The sequence below is a fragment of the Pseudophryne corroboree genome, chromosome 9, assembly GCF_028390025.1.
Source record: "Pseudophryne corroboree isolate aPseCor3 chromosome 9, aPseCor3.hap2, whole genome shotgun sequence".
In the NCBI taxonomy this organism is placed as follows: domain Eukaryota; kingdom Metazoa; phylum Chordata; class Amphibia; order Anura; family Myobatrachidae; genus Pseudophryne; species Pseudophryne corroboree.
The window spans coordinates 122038638-122062296 of NC_086452.1; the positions used below are offsets into that span (position 1 = coordinate 122038638).

The window sequence follows — 23659 nt, forward strand, 5'->3', positions numbered from 1 at the left end:
AACTTATTCTTTTTTACAAATATCTGCATCACTGCTTTTCTGTAAAGGTCATCGCAGTTTTTCAAGTTTACTCTCGGGAAGGTAGACAAGAGTGGGATGCTTGCTGAATTCAGACTTTTTTTTAAAGGGGCAATCACTTGCAAGGCACAACCATGCCTTGTAAGTTATTGCCCCTTTAAAAAAAAGTCTGTGTTCTGCAAGTATCCTGCACAGCCGCTGAATTCGGACGTTATTACATGTGGCCCTTCATCTAGTACAAACCTGCATCATATTTACCAATAATTCCCATCCAGCTATTGCTCAGTCCCAACATTTACTTCTTCACTGGACAATTCTTTGAAAGAATATAATCTCACATACTTTATATTGGTTTGCAATGAATTTATTAGGTAATCATCTCAGGAATAGAAGAGTGAATGCAGATTTTGATTATACTGTTATACAGAGAGTTAATAAATGTAAATTTCCTTGACATTGAAATAAAGATTTCTTGGTAATTATTGATTTCATTAGAGGTTGAAGATTTTCATTGTTGACAGTCGGTGAATCTGTAAAAGATAAAATTGTTATTAAACTGAGTACTCAATGAGATAATACTCAATAATCAAGTATTTGTGGGAGCTTTGTAAACTAGTGTGAGCTACAGAGGTCATTTAATCCTGTTGACACAAAGCGGGCAGCTTCTATAACCACATTTCTAACATTGCTGAAAGGCTGAATGACAGATTTGGCTCTGTGGCTTTAATTGTATATAAAAGAAAGTATGTTAGATGTATGAACGAGCATGGGACTCAAAAGACCTCTAAAATGGGAGGCATTCGATATGTCGCCAGTTGGGATTCCGGCGCTCAGCATACCAACAGCCGGCATACCAACAGCCGGCATGCCGACAACTATTCTCCCCCTTGGGGTGTCCACGACACCCCTGGAGGGAGAATAAATAACGTGACGCGCGTAGCGCCACCATGTCCGCAAGGGGATCTTTTGCACTCGCCACACTGCCGGCATTCCGGCGGTCTGGATCCCGACACCGGTATGCTGGACACTGGGATCTCGAGCATTGGTAAAACGTAGTACACCCCTCTAAAATTGCAAGGTTTTAAGCCTCTAATTTATCAGAGCGCTAACACTGTATAATGCTTTATTTAAAATCCATTAATAAGCAAATCTAAAACAGGACACACTGGAGCGATAACCCATTGCAACAAATCGGATACCAGCTTTTATAATTCAAACTACGGTTTATGTTATGGTATTTATCTCTGCAATTTGAGGGTTACAATGTATGATTCTGCTACAACATAATCTGTTTTCTTTTTATTTGCCATATGAGTCATTTATTTCCCCACAACGTAATTAGACAGAGGTTTCCCACTGATCCTTTAAGGGACATTTTGGGTACCTTCATATAAGCAACATTATAAACGAAATGTTCATTAGATTATTTTGCAGCACCGTAAATACACACTGCAACCATTTATACCCCTTTCTGATTCGCATAAATTTCCTGGGTTATTGCACGTGAATGCGCATTAACCAGGGATTTTGCTTAGTCTGAAAGGGTCTTGAAGGAATATCCCAGGTAAAGCATCCCGGCATTTCAACCCAGGTCGCAACCTGGGTAGAAGCAGGAACCGACCTGGGATGCAGTGCACAGTGAATGGGTCAAGGTGACCTAACACCTGTTCTCTGCATAGGATGTGGCGACTCTTGGAGATAATCTCCAAGTGCTGCAGCCTCCTGTAGTGCCAGCGGTGACCTCACCAACCCAGCAATATGCCGAGTCAGGCCGCAAGTCTGAAAGGGGAAGCACCCGTGTACAAATTCCCGGTTGTGATCTGGCTCTGGGAATCTGAAAGGGGAATAAGTAGTGAACGTATTTTATTTGCAGTAGATCTATGCTTTTGTACCTCGTATTAACACAAAAAATGCATATGCCCATGTCCATTATGTGTTGCAGAGAGCAAGAGAAAGGGAGAGGGAGGGAGAGAGATAGAGAGAGAGAGAGAGACAAAGGGAGAGGGTGAGATAGAGAGCAAGAGAAAAGGAGAGGGAGAGAGAGAGAGAGAGAGAAAGAGACACAAAGGGAGAGGGTGAGATAGATAGATAGAGAGAGAGAGAGAGAGAGAGAGAGAGAGAGAATTATCTGATTGGTAAAACCTCCACTCCACTTTTTATATTTAGAGGTTTAGTAAATCTACCCCTTAGAAAAGTGTACATTTGCATGTTTCTCTCTCTCTTTTTATTTTTTGCATGTCATTATTACTCCATACGCTACCAAAAAAGAAAAGGGAAAAATTCTGCTTGTAATACTCCAGTAGAAAATCACAATGCTGGGCTGTTCATTGATGTGTACAAAACATTTGGTCCTTAAGGCGGTACATAAAGTTTAGTCCAAAAAAATCTTACTAGAAATCGCTAGCAAACCTAAAAATTTTACATTTCAGGAAACTATGGTTTTTTTTTCTTCATAACATGGAACTTACATGAACTTGTATTATTCTTCACAAGAAATTCCCCAAAAGTCCTCCACCACCAGGCTTCTTACCAAGAAGGTCATCAACAGCTTTTGCCTGGTTATTAACGAATAAAATAAAATAAAATATATTATTATTATTATTATTGACAACTGCTATAATATACTGTATTTGGCCAATATTAATTGATATTTCAAAAAAAAGTAGCAAACCATTAGCTAAAACATAAGTAAAAATGTTGAGCTTTTATTAAACATGGGACCCTTGGCGTCATAAAACATTTGCTTACTCAATAAATGAGTTAACTTGCTTCGCCAAACTCCCCAATTTTGTTTTCATACAGTAGCTCTTTTATTTAATGGAAATTATCTCAGTAAATCTGTTTGCTATATTACATTATTGTATTGATAATTCTGTAACCAGAATAATTGCATACACTTAAAAATAATTTTACAGTTAATCGATATATTATAACTGAATGAAAATGAAAAATCGCTAAAGATAGAATATTTCTATAAACAGCAAAATCAACAATGCTTTGTAAACATGGAAAAAGTTTCAATGATGAAAGAAAGGATGGTGTTCTTAATAAATATCACCATAATTACCAGAACAGCCATGGTTTAGCTGTCCCATTAGTAAAACCATATACTCCATTGTGAATCCCACATATCGCACAGGTAAAAGAGGGGCATTTCCTGTGTAACAGGAATCCCCAATCCAGTGGATTGTAATCTCATACAATTAAAAAAACACTATGCACAGATTTATCAAAGAGTGAAACGTTGTATTATCTGAAAATGCAGGTGTTTTTGCTGGTGGCAGGTTTTTTTTTTAAATTTTACTTTACAGTAGAGAGAAAAGGGTCGCTGCTGGTGAAAACCCCTACCGATGGTACAGATATTTATGTGTACCACCACAATACTTGTTATGTTACCTCCATTTCAGGATGGCAAGAACTGATCAAAATCACTTAAAAAACGCTGTATTCTTGGACTATATTATTTTTTCATGTTTAATGTTTTTTTTATACTTTAAAAAGAATATTTTGAAATAAGTTTTGAATAGATGAAATCTTGGTAAGCTGTCTCATGTGTCTACAGAGACTGGTTCAGTGAAGTGGTAAATGGGGAAGTGGTGCGACAGGAATGTTCGTTAGACTCTGTGCAAACCCACGATGCTCATTGTACCTGTACGACGCGCCTGCGCATTGCGGTGCATATGCATTTGCAGAAATGCCGATTTTTAGCCTGATCGCTGCGAACAACGGCAGCTAGCGATCAACTCGGAATGACCCTCACTGTCTCTATGTTTCTTTGTTATGTATTTGAGTATTTAAAACCCCTAATGTCAATTGTTTATAACATTTGATATCCGTTGTTGGGGTTGCTACCACAGATCATGTAATTGTTGAGAAAAAACACAAAAAGAGGAGGATCTGCTTCTGGTGCACTATAGATTTCAAATATAACTTTTAATCAATTATTAAAATAAATTATGTTTATTATTTCATCTGAAATCTAACAGATGAATTGTATGTGATTGTTAGTCAATAAGTGATTAGGAAGTAAAGGGGGGTACTGACGGGAGAGATGTGTGCTGAGGGATCTTAGCACAGACCGCTCAGCACACATCTCTCCCCCTCGCTCAGCACAGCACGATGTGCTGAGCGAGGGGGGCGGATGGACGGGGGGCCGCTCACTTCACATAGCGGTGAAGTGAGCGACCCGCTAGATTGAGCCTGCATGCAGGCTCAATCTAGCACCGGCGATAGCGATGCGCGGGGTCGTGCATCGCTATCGCTGGGGGGCATACACACGGCAGATCCGTGCTTAAAATCTAAGCAATCTAGTCAGATTGCTTAGATTTTAAACACGGATCTCTCCGTGTGTTCCCCTCTTAAGAGAGGGATAGTCCTAGATAAATAAAGTAACTTGGGCAGAATCATAATTTTCAAAGCTGCAATGCGTCCAATCCAAGACACATGTTGCATCATCCATTCCGTAAGCAAAAATGTAATTAAATGTAAAACTGATGAATAATTAGCTGAAATGAGATTGGCCACTCTCGGCGTGATCTGGACCCCCAAGTATTTGAGGCTTCTCTCCTGCCAGACATATGCATAGTGGGCTTTTAGGGACTGTAATAGAGTAGGAGGGAAACCAACCGGGAGCGCCTCTGTTTTAAAATCATTTAACTTATAATAGGAGACCTTAGAATATTCTCCCAATAAAGCATGCAGTGCCTGCTGAGGTTTTTCCGACTCAGGATAAGGAGAACGTCGTCTGCAAATAAGCAGACCTTATAGGACCTGCCAAAGAGAGTTGGGCCCTTAATGGAATCAGTGGATCTAATTTTCTCGACTAAAAGCTTGATTGCAAGAGCAAGCACCAAAGGAGATAAGGAGCAGCCTTGGCGAGTACCATTGGAAATCTGAAAGATTGAAGAAAGCATCCCATTCACAAGCACTTGGGCGGACGGGTTAGAATAAAGTGCCGATATAGAAGAAAGAGCCCTCCCATCTATTCCAAATTTCCAGAGAACTGCATAGAGATAACCTCAGTACAATCGATCAAATGCCTTCTCCACATCCAATGACAGTAATAACAGGGGTACATCCGAAGCGGAGAAGGCATCCAAGATATTAATAACCCACCTAGTGTTATCCAGGGATTTCTGACCATGGACAAATCTCACCTGGGGGTAAATTTACTAAGATGGGAGTTCTATTTAAGATGGGATGTTGCCCATAGCAACCAATCAGATTCCAGGTATTATCTTCTAGAAGGTGCTAGATAAATGAGAAGTAAAATCTGATTGGTTGCTATGGGCAACATCCCATCTTAAATAGAACTCCCATCTTAGTAAATTTACCCCTTGGTCTTAATGAATAAGGGATGGGAGCAAAGGGTTAAGTCTTTTTGCTCTAAGCTTTGCTTATAGTTTCACATCCGTATTAAGTAAAGCTATAGGGCGGTAGTTAGAAATAAGGCTGGATTTTTACCAGGTTTGGGGAAGGTTACTATGCAGGCTTCCAGCATCTCTGCCGGAACAGTCCCGTAGGATGAAGCCGCATTAAAAATCGACTCCAATACTGGCACTAGGGAGTCCTTTAAGCATTAATAGAATAAATTGGTGTAACCATCAGGACCAGGTGTCTTATCCAGTGGCAGGGAATCTATAACACTGCCAATTTCCTCAAGGGACAATGGTCTCTCAAGGAACTGACAGGTTTCTGAATCAATGGAAGGGACATCAATGTCACTTAAAAAGGCCTCAATATCTACGTGTGTGGGTTGTGGAGTTGATGGATTCCCATTCAAATTATATAGGAAGGCATAATAGTTTGCAAAGGCGTCAGCTATAGCTGAGGGGTCAGTAATTTAAATGTTTCTAGAGTTGGTAATCATCTCCACCTGTTCTTTAGCAATTTTTCCTCTGAGTTTCCTGGCCAACATCCTTCCTGCCCTGTTCCCTTGAACGTAAAACCCCTCTTTTAATTTGAAGAGGTTCCTAAGGACCTCTGTTAGGGCCAGGAGGTTCCATTCGTCCCACACTTTAAGTAGTTCCTGATAAATTGTCTTGTTGGACGGAAAGGCCTTAAGTTGACTTTCCAAATCCACCAAATGCCTCTCAAAATCTGCCTGGTGTGTACGGGATACTCTTAGGAGACGAGCTGCAGTTTGAATTGCTGAGCCTCTAACTACTTCTTTGAGAGCACACCAGTGAGTAAAGTGAGATGTATCTACTGGGTCATTAGTGTCTAGATACATGGATAGTGCCTGGAAAGAAGATACCCACCAAGGCGCCAGGGTCTAGGGTTTTTTTTGACAGAATTAAGGTCCCAACGTATTGAAAGTGCTGAGTGATCCGACCAAGATACTGGCTGGATAGAAGCCCTTCTCACTCCTTGAAGAGTCTATTTGTCCGAGACCGCAAGATCAATTCTAGAGTAGGAACCTTGGACTGGGGAATAAAAGGTATAGTCCCTACAGGCTGTGTTCTTGGATCTCCAAATATCATATAAATCGTGTTTATGGAGGAAGTGTCTAAAGACGTGGGAGCAATCACGGACTGGCCGAACTTCACTGGGTAGTTGAGCTGAGGATCTGTCAAGACCTGGGTCTAGGAACATATTAAAATCTAACACCATGAAGGATGAGGGAATTATGTTGGCTTTACACTTAGCAAAATGAGATGGGGCCAGCTTCCATTTTTAGGTGAGTTCAAGCCCTTGACATTTAACGACAGTACATTAACAATTAGAAATCATTATAAATGAGATACAAATCAATACGGACCAAAGAGCACTAGAAGCATAAAATTGTGTGTCTTTATATGTACTTTTTGTATGACATCTTCCAAAAAATGTAAAACTGCAAACATGAAAATCCCAGTTTTTTCTTAACTTACCGCCCCACATAGAATTTTCCCCACGTTGGCAATGATGGGGTCATTCTGTAATTAAAACAACAGCAAGAAGTTACTTAATCACTATTGGAGTTAACTTTTGTATATGAATAATTTAACCTGTCTCTTTGACCAATACACTGACTGCTATGGAAGGATGGCATTGTCAGATCAATCATATCAGTCTCAATTAATAGCATCTAATTTCAAATACACAAGCTGGTAAAAAGGTAGAATATACACTCCCCAAATCATGGACAGACACTTAATTGGGCCATTACATGTCTTAACATGAAATTACATACTGCAATCTACAAATCAAAGTGAAATACACAGATAAGTGCTATTGCCATATTAAAAAAATAAGAATAATCACAGTTTAATAATACAAAAACAATTCATATAAACATTAAAATGAAGGCCTTATAACCAATATATATGCTCAGTTCATATATAATCAGTCTTTGGACATAAAGATGATAACCCCAAATTTGGGAAGTAGCGGACAGTTCAAATACAGGGGCACCCCATTGTCGTCATTTGAACCATCGGTAAGTGGAAACCCCAAAGAACTGTCACAGGATCGCTAATTATTTACCATAAACTGGATATATATCCCTATAGGGTCAGACACCTCTAGATTTTTCAACTGTCCCCTACTTCCCAAGTTTGGGATTATCACCTTTATTCCTAAAGACTGATTATACATGAACTGAGCAGATATTGGTTTTAAGGCCTTCATTTCAATGCTTATATGAATTGTTGCTATTTGTATTATTAACTGATTATTCTTACATTTTTATATGGCACCTATCTATGCATTTCACTTTTATTTGTAAAGCGCTGTTTACATTTTGTTGCACTCTGTTGTTTGTGGAGACTATCTCCCTATTAACAGCTGCCTTGTAAAACCATCACAGTAGCACTTGAATAGAAATACCATTTTTGATAGATAGATAGATAGATAGATAGATAGATTTCTTTTTGGAAAATGTGCATTTTTGAAGTTTAATAGCTTATAGCACTAATAAGTTTTAGTGGGATCAATATGAGATCCTGGCGGTTGGGATCCTGTCGATCAGGAGAACTTTATAAAAACATTTTACATTTTGAAAACAGTTTTACGTACTGAACTGTGGGACAGTACATGTCATAGTTTTGCACAATATTCATTAGTACTTAGTTGGGAAGCCTTTTGCTGCAATTACATACCTCCCAAAATTGGTGGCCAGTGGGTCAGGACCTTTGATGTGCTGAAAGCACGCCCGCATCAGAAAAGGGGTGGCTCCTAGGGAAAAGGGGCTGAGCCTCATGTTACTCCCATTTCCGTCACTGTGGGGGCGTGTTATGCTGGGTTGCCCCAGGCTCTCTCTGCACTGTGAATAGATGCTGTGCGCATGCACACGGTGTCTATTCTCCCACTGATTACCCACTGCTCTGCATAGTTTGTGCTCCCCCTAACTAAGGCCCCCTCCTCTCCGGCTGCAGTAGACTCTGGAATAAGGCAGAGTCTACTGCGCATGCGCAGGTCTCCGGGAACATGGCGCCCACATCTTGTTCCCGGGAACATCTCCAGTGCGCATGTGCAAATCACTCAGAAATGGCAGCAGCACCCATTCTCCAAGTGATTTCTGTCTTTGGTGCAGGCCTGCTGACCAGGGACTCCGGAGGGGTAAGTATAATATATAGGTGCAGTGTGTGCTGTGTGGGCCCCCCTGGACCCAGTAGCCTGTGTGCACCGCACACACTGCAATCATTATAGAAACGCCTCTGTGCTCCCCCCTCCCCACTGCTGGACACTGATGTATGTGCTGCTATTTGAAGTGCCATTGATCATATAAATTCATCCCACACCTTTTGCTGTCATACATTCCCACAGCATAACACTAAATGGATGCTTCATAGTAGATGTTGTGCACTCAGGTACCACATTTGCTCCAGTTCTTCTGCGGACATATTTCATGCCGCCACTACCAAATATGGATATTCTAGATTTGTCACTCCAGATGACCAATTAATATGCTTTATAGCCCATTCTCATCTTTTCTGTCTTTGAGAGATAAAAGTGACTTTTTCCTTGGAATTCTGGTATTTAATCAAAAATATTGAATTATGCGTCACAGTCCTGGCTCTTGACAAAGCCGCTCCAAGTGCGGGGGAAATGCTTTAAACATATAGAGGATCAATCGCTTGGGTACAGTGGCGATATGGAATAGCACTGGCTTAACTATAATTTATACCGGATTCTCCTATCGCTATAACTGACACTAATCTGCAGGGCCGGTTCTAGCCCTTTTGGCACCCCGGGCAGAAAATAGGGGCGTGGCTTCATACAGGGGGCATGGTCAGTTACGACTCCTGTAGAGTTGTGCCCCCATTTGTGCCCCCTGTAGAGTAGCGCCGCTTACACACACACACACAAAAAAAATAATACTTACAATCCCCGCTCCTGATTCCCGACCACTGCAGACTTCCGCCGGCACCGCTTCTCTCCTCGGATCTATGGGAGAGACGTCATGACGTCTCTTCCATAGCGCAGCACAGACAGACACTAGAGGTCAAATATGACCCCTTGCATCTGTGTCAGTCCCACAATGCTGTGCGGTGCGCGATGACGTCATTGCGCACCGCACAGCTAAGGTCCTCTCCACGAAGGGAAACTAGACGCGTAGCGTCTAGTTCCCTTCACAGCGGTGGACACAGCAGGGGGCACAGTAGAGGATCTTGCCATGGTGCGGCGCCCTCCAGAAGGCGGCACCCCGGGCAAAAGTCCTGTTTGCCCGTAGCAAGATCCGCTACTGCTAATCTGCACTTGTAAAATGGAGTCTCTCCGGGACCGGGCTGCCGCCTATACAAGAGCATGATATAGAGTTGAGGATTATCCCGGCTGAGCCCACAGACGGTGGTCAAACATGCAGTGGCCTATTCAACATTGCAGGCTGTGAAATCTTGGTCCCACAAGAGTGTCACATCCAACTGTGTGGAATGGAGCATTGATGCGGATAACTGAATAGCAAGCCGTCGTAGACTGTGAACTGAGAGTCTCCGCTTGCTAATAGGAGAAACTGGTAATTACACCCCAGCATCTACACAGTGCTATATCTGTTTTGATTACCCAAGTACACCACTGTTCCTTATAAGAAAATTAGATTTAACTAGTTGCACACTAGTTGCTCTGATTATCATTCACAATTCTATATTGTGAAGTACTTGTTGGTCTATTGTGATTTTAAATGTTTATGTGTTGGTTATATTAATGTTTTTTGATTTTTGAATAAATCCCTTTTTTATAAATAATTCTGCATTATTAAGCGCCACAATCTATTTCTTCTTTGTATAACATTGAGAAGAGGTTGGCAACCTCTTCACCAGGTGGCTGCTGATTTTCATACCGATACCCACACGCACCCACACAGCGCCAACAAACCCTATTTGTTCTCTTTGTTTACACCACATTCATGTAAATCATTTTGAATTGCTTCAGACTATTTTCTTCTATCACAGTTTTATCCCTGAGTGATAGAAGTATATACACTTTTGCACAATACAAAATGCAATCTGCTTATTGCCAAAGTCTACATTCTTCAAGATGGTACAGTGTGGAATAGGAGGGTAGGCGCAAGACTGTGAATATCAATATTTGGTTTATTTATGTTTTTTTATGTTAGAAAAACAGATATGCAAGATGACATTTTATACAAATTAACAAAATTATGATCTGCTCACATTAATATTCCCAATGAAAGGTAGAATAGTCAAATTCTAAGAACTGATGTTCTAAGCAGCTATCTTTCAATCTGCAGTAGTCACATCATTTCACATTCATTTAAGTCCCTAGGACCTTATGTCAAGTCTTGTAACCTTCAGGCTAAAATTATTTTTATGAATCATCTCTGTTTCAAGGATGAACTAACGTCGCTGTAAAAATTGTTACTTTATAATTTAAGGGCAAATACATCTTTGTAAACATAGTAAAACATGGCTGATTGTTTCATTACAACTTTGTGTCCTCTTTATTAGCCTAAAAACTAATATTCAAAACTATTGTTAACAAATTCATAACTGTGCCATTTACATTTCTATATCTTTACCTTAATAAGTATATGACTAGCAGTACAAGTGTATCAAAAGAGTTGAGTATGGGTGACAGGTGTTTGGGATCCATACCGACGCCGGGATTCCGGGGGTTTAGAATGCTGGCGAGGAAGGGGGGGGTTGGGTGGTGGTTAGCGTAACAAAGCCCTTGCCACAGCTTCGTGGATACCCATGATTGGGAATAATCCCTATTAGTTGGCATGCTGACTCTCGGAATTTTGAGGGGTCGGGATGCAGGTGTTGGTACTATGGCCGGCGGTCTTCTGAACGCTGGTCACATAACTACATCCCTGTCAAAAGCCTTTTTCCGATGACACAGCTGCATATTAATTGTTGTATTTTACTTGTATTTATTGTCACTAATGCCCCTTTCAGACATAAGACCCTGGTCTATCAACCCTGGAATTTCCCAGGTCTCCGTTTGAGACCCTTATTCACACTACATCAAATACCTGGGAAATACCACCCATTCACACTGAACCCAGTTGTGTCCTGGAATTTGAAGTGTACTGGAAGGTGACACTTTCATGAATATTATTCAGCCTTTGCTATTTGTTAATGGCAAATATATGGTTTTATTTCCTATTTAAATACATTTTTCTTTAAAGATGTGCTAGTTACTAGGTAATTATTATTTCTTACTAAGGTCTGAAAGGAGTATTACTGAATAATGAATCAGGTGAGACAGGGATAAGTACTTATGGGGTGTCCATGATTAGGGTAGTCAGTTTAAGTAGACTTCTTTTTTACTTATCTGACCTGTACAAGAGTGTTAGTAAATAAATAAAGAAAGTCCTAAACATTCATAAGAAATAATTACCTTAATAATTCCAAGCAATTTCTCCACTAGTTCCTTAAGCAAGTTGTCAACTGAAGTAGTGACTTGAGTCTGGAAAATATCACTACGTTTACTACTTTCTTAATTATACAGAATGGATACAATGTTCAGGCTTAACATGACAACAATTTAAATAGTTCCAATATAGATATTTAGATATGATACAAACAACATACATTGTGTGTTGACAACAGTTAAGTGAATCCAATCATGTGACTCCTAGAACTACCTTTTTCACGGTAAGGACAATACGTGTTTGGAATTCCCTGCCCGAGGGAGTTGTAATGGCGGAATCTGTCAACACCTTTAAGAATGGGTTAGATAAATTCCTATTGGATAAGATATCCAGGGGTATGGTGCATAGTCATGCATTATAGTTACTATAAAAAGGGATAAAATGCAATGGCTGACAGCAGCATCAGTCAGAAATTCTAGTCAAATCATCATGCATAGGACACCACAAAAAGGTTGAACTCGATGGACAATTGTCTTTTTTCAACCTCAGATACTATGTTACTATGTTACTATGTTACTAAACCTACAGTGTAACTGACTTAGCTTTATGTGCAATAGCTCCTGTCAGTCCCAAATGTATGTGATAAAGTTTCAGGTTATAAGCACTATAGGGGTAGACTATTTCACTCTGGGTAATCCTACGCTGTGCGCCCAAGATGGCTGCCGCACCTGGTACCTTGTGAGGGTGGAATACACAACCCTTTGAAGTTATTACCCAAAATGCCTACACCAATCATGCATTATGCTTTCTGTGTGCTTAAGGTTTTCTTTTATGTCCGTGTTGCTTATCTATTGCTGTATTACTTAGATCCGCTGTATTGTGTGTATTGTTTTTTATATCTGTAAAGAGCCTTGAGTCCTGTTGGAGAAAGAGCGCTATATAAATAAAATTATTATTATTATTATTATATATAATTTAGATATGGTTTCGATCAACATGTCCGAATGTCTACACGAAACCTTTTGGTGCTTAATAGTGTTGATTAGAGAGGCCAATATTGTGTAGTACTAAATGATAATGTAGCCGGTTACATACATGTCAAATAATGACATAAGAACTTTTACATAATTTATTTATAAATGTCACAAGGTGGATTTGGTTTAATTGCACTATCGAGGATTTGTCCACATTCGGATGACTTTATAACTATATTTGATGCAACTCACACCTAATATATTGCTTCATCTTTATGGCTTCCATCTGTGCTATTTAGCTTTATTTATACTGTATCTTCAGGCAGAGTTATTATTGTTTAGTTGTTTTGCATTATAAAATAGCATCTCTCTGCTATTTACATTAGATATTGTTGTATCCAGATAGTAGCTGTGGGCTTACCCCTGATTCCGCGTGTTGCGTGCGATAACGGGTCCGTATTTGGCTGATTAAAACGGTTTGTAATAGGATACCGCGATAATGACCATCGGTCATTAATTGCGATATCCTGACATTTTCATCTGCCAAAATGGCATTGCAGACAATTGGATACCCCCCTTTTGTCTTGGATCAAGATAGCAGACATAAACGATTCTGCTTACTGATGTAAATACTCAGCTGGTAAACACAGCAGAAAGAGACGGCAATATTTTGTAAGAATTGCAGGGAGGTATCAACTGTACAAGCAAGATATATTAAATCACCAGTTACCAGTGAATGGGGAGGACATAATAGGGTATGAGAATCAGAAAGTGAGAGATTTTGGGGGTAATTCTGAGGTGATCGCAGCAGGAACTTTGTTAGCAGTTGGGCAAAACCATGTGCACTGCAGGGGAGGCAGATATAACATGTGCAGAGACAGTTAGATTTGGGTGTGGTGTGTTTAAACTGAAATCTAAATTGCAGTGTAAAAATAAAGCAGCCAGTATTTACCCTGCACAGAAACAATATAACCCACCCAAATCTAACTCTCTCTGCAAATGTTATATCTGCCCCCCCTGCAGTGCACACGGTTTTGCCCAACTGCTAAAAAATTTCCTGCTGCGATCAACTTGGAATTACCCCCCATGTGCACTGCAGGGGAGGCAGATATAACATGTGCAGAAAGAGTTAGATTTGGGTGGGTTATTTTGTTTCTGTGCAGGGTAAATACTGGCTGCTTTATTTTTACACTGCAAATTAGATTGCAGATTGAACACACCACACCCAAATCTAACTGTCTCTGCACATGTTAAATCTGCCTCCCCTGCAGTGCACATGGGGGGGTCATTCCGAGTTGTTCGCTCGTTGCCGATTTTCGCAACGGAGCGATTAAGGCAAAAATGCGCATGCGGTTTGTATTTTAACACAAAACTTAGGAGATTTACTCACGCCCGAACAAAGATTTTTCATCGTTGAAGTGATCGTAGTGTGATTGACAGGAAGTGGATGTTTCTGGGCGGAAACTGGCCGTTTTATGGGAGTGTGCGGAAAAACGCAGGCGTGCCAGGGAAAAACGCGGGAGTGTCTGGAGAAACGGGGGAGTGGCTGGCCGAACGCTGGGCGTGTGTGTGACGTCAAATCAGGAACGAAACTGACTGAACTGATCGCTATTTGTGAGTAAGTCTCGAGCTACTCAGAAACTGCTAAGAATTTTCTATTCGCAATTCTGCTAATTTTTCGTTCGCAATTCTGCTAAGCTAAGATACACTCCCAGAGGGCGGCGGCTTAGCGTGTGCAATGCTGCTAAAAGCAGCTAGCGAGCGAACAACTCGGAATCACCTCCATGGTTTTGCCCAACTGCTAACAAAATTCCTGCTGCGATCAACTTGGAATTACCCCCTTTGTGTGAGTTCTCTTGTTTTTTAACATGGCATGTTGATTTTGCCATGTAAATGATTGCCAAAAAAACAGCAGGAGAACTCTTACAAAATCTCTTACTATCTGATTCTCACACCCTATTACATTCCCCCTATTATGTCAGATCTGTTTTCCTAAAACAAAATACATTTTTTTTTTAAAGACGTCCAATAGTCTTAAACATATCTTACCAATGGTCCCTTTTTAAGCGGTTCAAGTATAGTGCAAGTGACTGAATCCTTGAAAAGAAATGAGAAAAGAAAAGATTACTTTGCATAAACATTTTTGTTTATAGTTTTAAAAAATTGATAGTGAATGAACACGTAGAATAAATAAATAAACTGCGCTGGTGTAACCTAATTAAGTATAGTGAAACATCAAGTAAATGACACCTTTCACAGTGGATTAACCACATATAAGCAATTGATCATTGGCTAGATTAGCTCCAGTCCCTTTAGGTAATAAAAGTAGAAGTGAACAGATTGCTGTGTGAACCTCAGTATTCAGTAGCAAGTTGTCTATAGTTTGTTAATATAGTATAAACTGTACAAAGTACAAAGTAGTCAAGGGAAGTGCATAAAAATTAGAGATGAGGGGGTTCGGATTTACTCGGTTCTTAACGCCAGAATAAGCGCAAGTTCTTTTTTTCTGGATTTTTCTTATTGGCTAACCAAAACACGTGACGTCCATGAGTCAATAAGGAGTTTCGGGTAAATCCGAGTAAATCTGAGTAAAACCAAACCCGCTAAGGGCAAAGTGTGAACACACAAACACAATGTAGAGGGCCAGGAACCAGGCACTAGTGCATTACCTGTTTGTACCCTGACAGGTATTTTTTTGTTGTGATTGGGGAGGATAATGTCCTTGGCCACCATCCTCCTTCTGTCAGAGCTGCTGTCTGTTACTGGACGTTCACCGAACATCATCATCAGCAGCCTGGACTGGGAGAGTGGGGAGCCAGGCACGAGAATGGAGCGCGCAACAGATCCATCTGAGCAATGTTGAGGTGAGCCTGCCAGGGAATGTACAGAGTGGGCCAGGTCGGGGCAATGATAGCAGCAGTTTGGGGGCCCATATAAAAAGGGGAATTAAAAAGATAAAAAGTGGAAAATAGAAAAGGAGGTGCTAGGTAGTAGAGTGAGATCTCCCAAAATGCGCAATTTAGGTTGAAATATGCAGGTGTTTATTTATAAGCCACAATAAATTGACATATAAACAGTATTAGTAAAAAAACTTTAGTTTAGTTTTAAATAGGCAACACGTTTAGGCCAAAGCCCTTTTCAAGCCAGCCTTCTCCATTGCTCAGATATAGAATCTGTTTTTGAGAGCTTCCTTAAACGATTTTGTTTTTTAACTTTTGTTTAAGAGTGTACAAGAGGGGTAGTTGGCTCCGTTGAACTGGAATATTTTTAGCCTAATAGCAAATGGGCTTGTTGCACATAAAGGAAAAGATAGCATGGACGCAAGTGGGTTATAGTGTTCTAAAGAGTACCTAGCATAAAGTAGGTGCATGTACACTCAGGACTGTAGAGAGCCATGCTGGGTCACGTTACAGGCTTAAAAAAGGGGGCATGATGACACCCTTAACACTGGGGGGGGGGGGGGGGGTTACACAGTGGAGGGCACCTGCTCCTTACTTTATCAGGAAGCGGGTCCCTCCTGTTCGGCCAGCACCACCTTCCCAGTGATATTTGACCACTGGAGATCAAAGACTCTGGCACAGTGCCAGAGTCTTTGCTTTCTATGTGCGGCACCATCTTACTTTAAGTGATCACCGGGAAGATGGCGCTGCTGATGCCGACAACAGCACAAGTATACTGGGGGGATATCGGATCCAAGCCCTTCCAGCAGTTTGAGCCCGGGTAGTTTGTACCCACGCCCCCATCCCTCTCAACGCCATTGTGTACACTGTTGTAGCCAGGCAGAAAGCATATTGATTATAGTTCAACCTCTGCATATGGACGACAGTACGCCCATTTTTTTCTGCAGTATTTTTAGGTGTAATTTACTACCATTTTGCAACCTAATGTGCACCAGTCCCATAATTTGCAGACTAAAATATAATTCTGTGTTATAGAAGTATATGTAGGTATTGTAATTCATTCCAGACAAACCATTTGATATTGAAAGCAATTTTAGTTTCTCTTGTGAATGTTATACATAATTGCAATATTACAACATAAACTGTAGATAAAGATTAAATCTAACCAGGGTTGTTTTAACTGAAGACACATCCAGCTGATCTTCACTCTGTGCAAAGAAATAAATAAATCTTACAACATGAATATAAAATCACCACTCTTCAAAGTGAAATTCTCCATTACACATTTTGTAGTATAAATGAGACAGGACTTTTTTCTGTTCAAAGTATTTTTTACATTTACAGTAAATGTCATGAGCCAGATGTAATGACGCCTGAGTTGGGCAGCCGTGCGAGATGCCAGCTGAACTTGGACGTTTTTTAAAAGGGCAATCACGTACAAGGCAAAACCATGCCTTGAAGGTGATTGCCCCTTTAAGAAAAAGTCAGAACTCGGGCATCATTTGGGTTGAGTATGCGTTACCGCCGATGGGGATCCCAGCGGTCAGCATACTGACCACGGGATCAGCCGGTAATGTGACCACCGGTCACATAACTACATCCACATCATTATATCTGGCCCCATATCTCTATGTAAACAGAATAAGCAGATTTAAAAGGTGAGATTCAATGCTGAGAAATGGCTACAGTGATTTGCAATGGTAGGGCAAAGGCACTTTGTGGGCAGGATAATTGCTAATTCTGTTTGGCACCCCATGGAGGCACACAGGAAATATATTAATGTTACTGTACTATATTGTACGGTGATGTGCGCATCCGAACATTGTGATGATACATCGATAAATCAATATCTCTGATCAGGGATGTCTCGATGTATCATCACAATGTTTTGCTGCACACATCACCGTAGAATATAGTACAGTAACATCACTGGCTAAGTACAGTGCACATGCATGACCAGCCAGGCATGGTCATGGCTCATGGGGGCACGCCACGAGTCACTGTGGCTTGGCCTTGCAGTACGCCCCTATCTCTCTGTATGCTGGGCGGCACAGCTGTGCACCAGGAGGTGGAGCTGCTCATACAGCCCCTGTCTCTGTGAGCCAGGCAGCTGAGCAGAGCGCCAAGAAGCCGAGCTGCTTGGCCTGTCCTGGTCTCTCTGTGTGGGCAGACCAGGCCCATCAGGCCATCGGCCATTCTGGCATAAGTGCCAGCTGAGCAGTCCGGCCCGGTCTCTGATAGAGAAAACTATACATGATCTGGTAATAGCCATTTAGATCTTTAACTGTGAATGACATTAAGTTAACTAGTTTGGCAACATATGGAAAAAATGTTACTGTTCCTTACACCACATAAGAGTTTTTTTACGCCGCCGTTTAACTGTAAGACAAAGAGAGAAAAAAGTTATAGTTTAACTTAATATGACACCTCAGAGAAGTAATTACACATATTTAACAAAAAAAGCTAAATACTATTCAAAGGTTAATATGCATACAGTGCATCCGGAAAGTATTCACAGCGCTTCACTTTTTCCACATTTTGTTATGTTACAGCCTTATTAAAAAATGGAATAAATTCAATTTTCCGCTCAAAATTCTACACACAATACCCCATATTAACAACGTGAAAAATACCCCATATTAACAACGTGAAAAAAGTTTTTTGAGATTTTTGCTAATTTATTGAAACCCCCCCCTAAGAAATCACATGTACATAAGTATTCACAGCCTTTGTTCAATACTTTGTTGATGCACCTTTGGCAGCAATTACAGCCTGTATGTATGGTATTGGCCTGGTGATGAGCGGTGCCTGGTTTCCTCCAAACATGACGCCTGGCATTAACGCCAAAGAATTCAATCTTTGTCTCATCAGACCAGAGGATTTTGTTTCTCATGGTCTGAGAGTCCTTCAGGTGCATTTTGGCTAACTTCAGGAGGGCTGCCATGTGCTTTTTACTAAGGAGTGGCTTCGGTCTGGCCACTCTACCGTACAGGCCTGGTTGGTGGATTGCTGCAGAGATGGTCGTCCTTCTGGAAGGTTCTCCCCTCTCCACAGAGGAATGCTGTAGCTCTGAAAAATTGACCATCGGGTTCTTGGTCACCTCCCTGACTAGGGCCCTTCTCCCCCTCTTGCTCAGTTTAGATGGCCGGCCAGTTCTAGGAAGAGTCCTGGTGGTTCCACACTTCTTCCATTTACGGATGATGGAGGCCACTGTGCTCATTGGGACATTCAAAGTAACAGATATTTTTCTGTACCCTTCCCCAGATTTGTCCCTCGAGACAATCCTGTCTTGGAGGTCTACAGACAAATTCCTTTGACTTCATGCTTAGTTTGTGCTCAGACATGCACTGTCAAGTGTGGGACCTTATACAGACAGGTGTGTGCCTTTCCGAATCATGTCCAATAAACTGAATTTACCACAGGTTGACTCCAATTAAACTGTAGGAACAACTCAAGGATGAACACTGCAAACAGGATGCACCTGAGCTCAATTTGAGCTTCAAGGCACAGGCTGTGAATACTTATGTACATGTAATTTCTTAGTTTTTTTATTCTTCATAAATGTGCAAGAAAATTTTTTTTTTTCACAGTGTCATTGTGGGGTATTGGCCCTCATTCCGAGTTGTTCGCTCGCTAGCTGCTTTTAGCAGCATTGCACACGCTAAGCCGCCGCCCTCTGGGAGTGTATATTAGCATAGCAGAATTGCGAACGAAAAATTTGCAGAATTGCGATTAGAAATTTCTTAGCAGTTTCTGAGTAGCTCGAGACTTACTCCTACACTGCGATCAGTTCAGTCAGTTTCGTTCCTGGTTTGACGTCGCAAACACACCCAGCGTTCACCCAGACACTCCCCCGTTTCTTCAGACACTCCCGCGTTTTTCCCAGAAACGCCAGCGTTTTTCAGCACACTCCCATAAAATGGCCAGTTTTCGCCCAGAAACACCCACTTCCTGTCAATCACACTACGATCACCAGAACGATGAAAAAACTTTGTTAGGCCGTGAGTAAAATAACAAACTTTTGTGCTAATTTACTTGGCGCAGGCGTACTGCGAACATTGCGCATGCGCAGTTTGCGACTAATCGCTCCGTTGCAAAATAAACTTACGAGCGAACAACTCGGAATGACCCCCATTGTGTGTAGAATTTTGAGGGAAAAAATGCATTTATTCCATTTTGGAATAAGGATGTAACATAACAAAATGCATCTCAGTCATGTTGGGCATCTTGCGCTCTATGGTATACAGATGCTAGGTGTATGAGGTATTGAAGGGCAGCTTCGAGAACACAATTCAAATGTTCTGTTAGTAGCACTGCTTTTTTTTCTGGCGGTACCCGGGGGGTACGCAGTACCGGGCAGCACTTATTTTTTGTGTCATTTTTCATTCTTATAACTAGTTTCATAAACAGGACAAAATCATTGAAATCATTTTAGACATGAATAAAATAAGTGTCTGCACAGTTATCCACAGAGTGGAAGTTACTACAAATCAGGGGCGTCTTAAGAGAGGAGGAGGCCAATGTGCAGTCTCCATCTGGGCCCCCTCCATTCTAGCTGCCTAGCCGGCAGTGCAGCGGAACTCTGAACACTAGGGTCACTAGAGACTGTAGCCCTGTACCAGAGTACAGTGCATATGCACAGGTCTCAGGGAAAATAGATGCTGCATAAGTTTCCTGGAGACCAGCGCACCACTACTGGTGCTGATGCGGGACTCCAGAAGGATATGTATTTTAAAAAATGGGTGCATTGTGTGCAGTGTGTGTACCGCACACCTTGCAACCATTATATATACACCACTGCTTCTAACCTTGCTTCAACTTGGACTATATGCATATGTGCTTATGTCATGTGCATGCATTTTCCTGGACTTATGATGTGTTACTTTATAAATTTCCTTTTTAGTTGTTCATTGCAACAACAGCTTTAATCCATGTGGTATCTGGCAGATGTAAAATTGTTCTCTTGACTATAGTAATATAGAAATAGTGTGTTATATACAGGGTCAGAGTCTACCATTTTATGTAGGATAGGTGGACACAACTTGTGTATGCACTGTGCACACAAAAAAACAAACTGGCCTCTAGGGATTGCGTTAACTGTATTTCCCTAGGAACAAAGGTTTACCATTACATTGGATGTGATTACAGAAGTTGGAGAGATACTGGGAATAGAATATTCAGGAACTGGATGAGGTGTATGTTGCTGGAGAGATTGTGCTGAGTTGAATATGGAAGATGGAGACATATGGTACCCTGCCACTGGAGTCCTTCTATAGGGTATTAATGGAAAAGTCCATACCCGGTTACCGTGACAGATTGATGTGAACTGTACAGGAACAATGCTTTAGTCTGTATGTGTGTGTGCAAGATTTCATCTTCCTAAAATAATAATAATAATAATAATAATAATAAAGTGAAAAACATCTCAAATTACTGCTTAAATTAATGTTAAACCTTTTAAGTTCTTTAGAACTTCGGAGACTAGGTGGCCCCCAGCCATTCAGGTACATTTACTATACCGCCACTAAATTCCCTCTTCCACCACTGACTATAGTTGTTTATTTGTTATAATATGAGATCCTTTCAAATTGAAGAGCCCCTTTGTTATTGTTAGCACAGTGAATATACGTGCTGGTTATGTATGAACATTTGGATCATTTCAACTGGTATCGAAATGAGAAATAAGGACGGTGGGGACTGCTCAGACATGCATTATCTTCATGTATACATAGACAACTATACAGTACTAGTGACACATAGCCCTGTTGTACTGTGTCACCCCTACATGGTTCAGAGTTGAAGTCCCAGCAGGGAGATGACACTAGTGCTAACTGCTATCACTAGCCAGGTAGGGGACTGAAGAGGCCATGTTCAACCCTGTATTCTATCAATCAGGCTCATGGAAAAGCACTGTCTTTCTGAATGCCTCTATGTTATGTCACCTATGTATGGTGAGTAAGCATACTACAAACATGTATGAATATTTACCACGCTGTCAGTTGTCTTTGTAACCACGGCCTAAAATGAAACAAATAAAAAGTGATTAAATGCAGATGTTCATAGAAACTACACACATTTATGGGAAATGTCAGTAAACCAGAGGTTCCCAAATGCGGTCCTCAAGGCACCACAACGGTCCTGGTTTTAAATGTATCCATGCTTGGCCACAGGTGACTTAGTTAACACCTCAATTTGATTTAACCATCTGTGCTGAGCCATGGTTATACCTAAAACCTAAAAACGACTGTTGAGGTGCCTTGAGGACCGCGTTTGGGAACCTCTGCAGTAAACTGTAATTTCAATAACCATAAAATAATTAGAATGTACAGTATATAAAGGTGGAGCAGGGTTAAGCAACATAAAACATTGTGATCTAGTAGTTTGACCTAAATTCATCCCCATATATCCATATACAGCATGTTGTAGGTGAGAGGGTAGACACAGTGAGGTTATAGCATAAGTAGCATAGACTATCTTCTGCGTACTATTATGCACCAGCTGACAACATAGGTTTCAAACAACCTTAGTTCATATAGAACACTGAAAATTAAGTGATACTTAGGTCCAGAGTTGTAACTAAACATTTCAGTGTCCTGTGCCAGAAAGAGTTTTGTTGCCCCACAATATTTTAAATAGGGACAGTGTGTGCCGAAGGCGCTTACCCCCCAAAAAGGGTCATGATCTCATGGGGAAGGGGCATGGCCACACTACAGTACCCTCAATTCACATTATGCCATACAGTAGTGCCCCTTACACACATTACACTACACAGTAGTGTCCCTTATACAGGTTACCCCATACACTAGTAGTGCCACTTAGAAATTATACCACACAGTAGTAGTGCACATTACACATTATGCCACAGAAGTGATGCCCCTTACACAATATGCCATATAGTAGTAATGCTCCTTACACATTATGCCACATGGTACAACTCCTACTACACATTATGCTACACAGTTCAATTCCCCCCTTCACAGTATGACAGATTGCCGCACAGTACAAATCCCCCCTTACACGTTGGGGAAAATGTAATATGGTGTGAGAATCAAGAAGTGAGAGAATTTGGGAGTGTTCTCCTGTTTTTTTTTTTTTTGAAAGTGGCAATCATTTACATGGCAAAATCAACCTGGTTTTGCCATGTAAATGATTGCCACTTTAAAAAAACAGGAGAACTCTAACGAAATCTCTAATTTCCTAATTCTCACACCCAATTACATTCCCCACATTGTGCCACCTAGTACAAATCCCCCCTTACACATTTTGCTGCACAATACTGACCCCCTCCTTACACAATATGCCACATTGCCACCCAGTATAAATCCCCCTCTTACACATTATGCCATATTGCCACACAATACAAATCCCCCTCCAGATCTCTCTCACCTAAATACTGCACTTACCCATTCACTGATGCTATCCTGCCTTATAGAGCTCCTCACTCTGAGGAGCAGGTCACTGTGGGAGGATGGAGAGCTCCCTAATGATGGGAGCTGGGGAAAGCTGCGGTGGTGATCCTAGTGAGTTAGGCTACAGCTGCTCAGCCAGGGTTTCCGGAACAAGAATTGAAGACAGTGCAGGAGATGGGGGATGGTACGGAGCACAAGGGGCATGCTGCTGCAGCGCTGCCCGCTGTAGCTTATAATAGTAGCAGTGCACCCAGCAGAGAAGGAGCAGGGTGCACCACTACTGTTATAAATTGCAGCGGGCAGTAGTCAGCAAATAGTGGCGGGCTGGCAGTGCATACACATCGGTGATCGTGGGGTGGAGGTGGGTCCACCCAAAGGGCATGTACTCTTTGTATAGGTGCACAACCCTAGTTATGGCTCTGCCATAGGTCTTAGGTACTGAGTTAGGTGTTGTCATAGAACAGGCTCCAGCAGAAGACTAGTGGATACATTTAGACAATCTTGTGTTGTGCTTTCAAAACTCTTGTATTGTGCCCTTGCCACTTAATTAATAGTTGTGGGTGCGGCATCCTCTTCTCTGTCGTTGTGTCTGTCTGTTTT

General features: G+C 41.2%; 1 protein-coding gene across 1 annotated transcript in view; it reads right to left on the reverse strand.

Annotated features, from left to right (window-relative positions):
• Positions 1–372: 372 nt before the first annotated feature.
• The window catches only part of LOC134956767 (uncharacterized), a 43958-nt gene continuing 20671 nt past the window's right edge, over positions 373–23659 (reverse strand). Inside the window, exons 9-16 of the mRNA XM_063938730.1 lie at positions 21639–21668; positions 17997–18029; positions 16817–16858; positions 14800–14847; positions 11803–11871; positions 6891–6935; positions 2487–2573; positions 373–548 (exon numbers count right to left, since the gene is read on the reverse strand). Coding sequence (XP_063794800.1) covers positions 2505–2573; positions 6891–6935; positions 11803–11871; positions 14800–14847; positions 16817–16858; positions 17997–18029; positions 21639–21668 — 336 coding nt within the window. The 3' untranslated portion in view covers positions 373–548; positions 2487–2504. The remainder of the gene's footprint in view (positions 549–2486; positions 2574–6890; positions 6936–11802; positions 11872–14799; positions 14848–16816; positions 16859–17996; positions 18030–21638; positions 21669–23659) is intronic.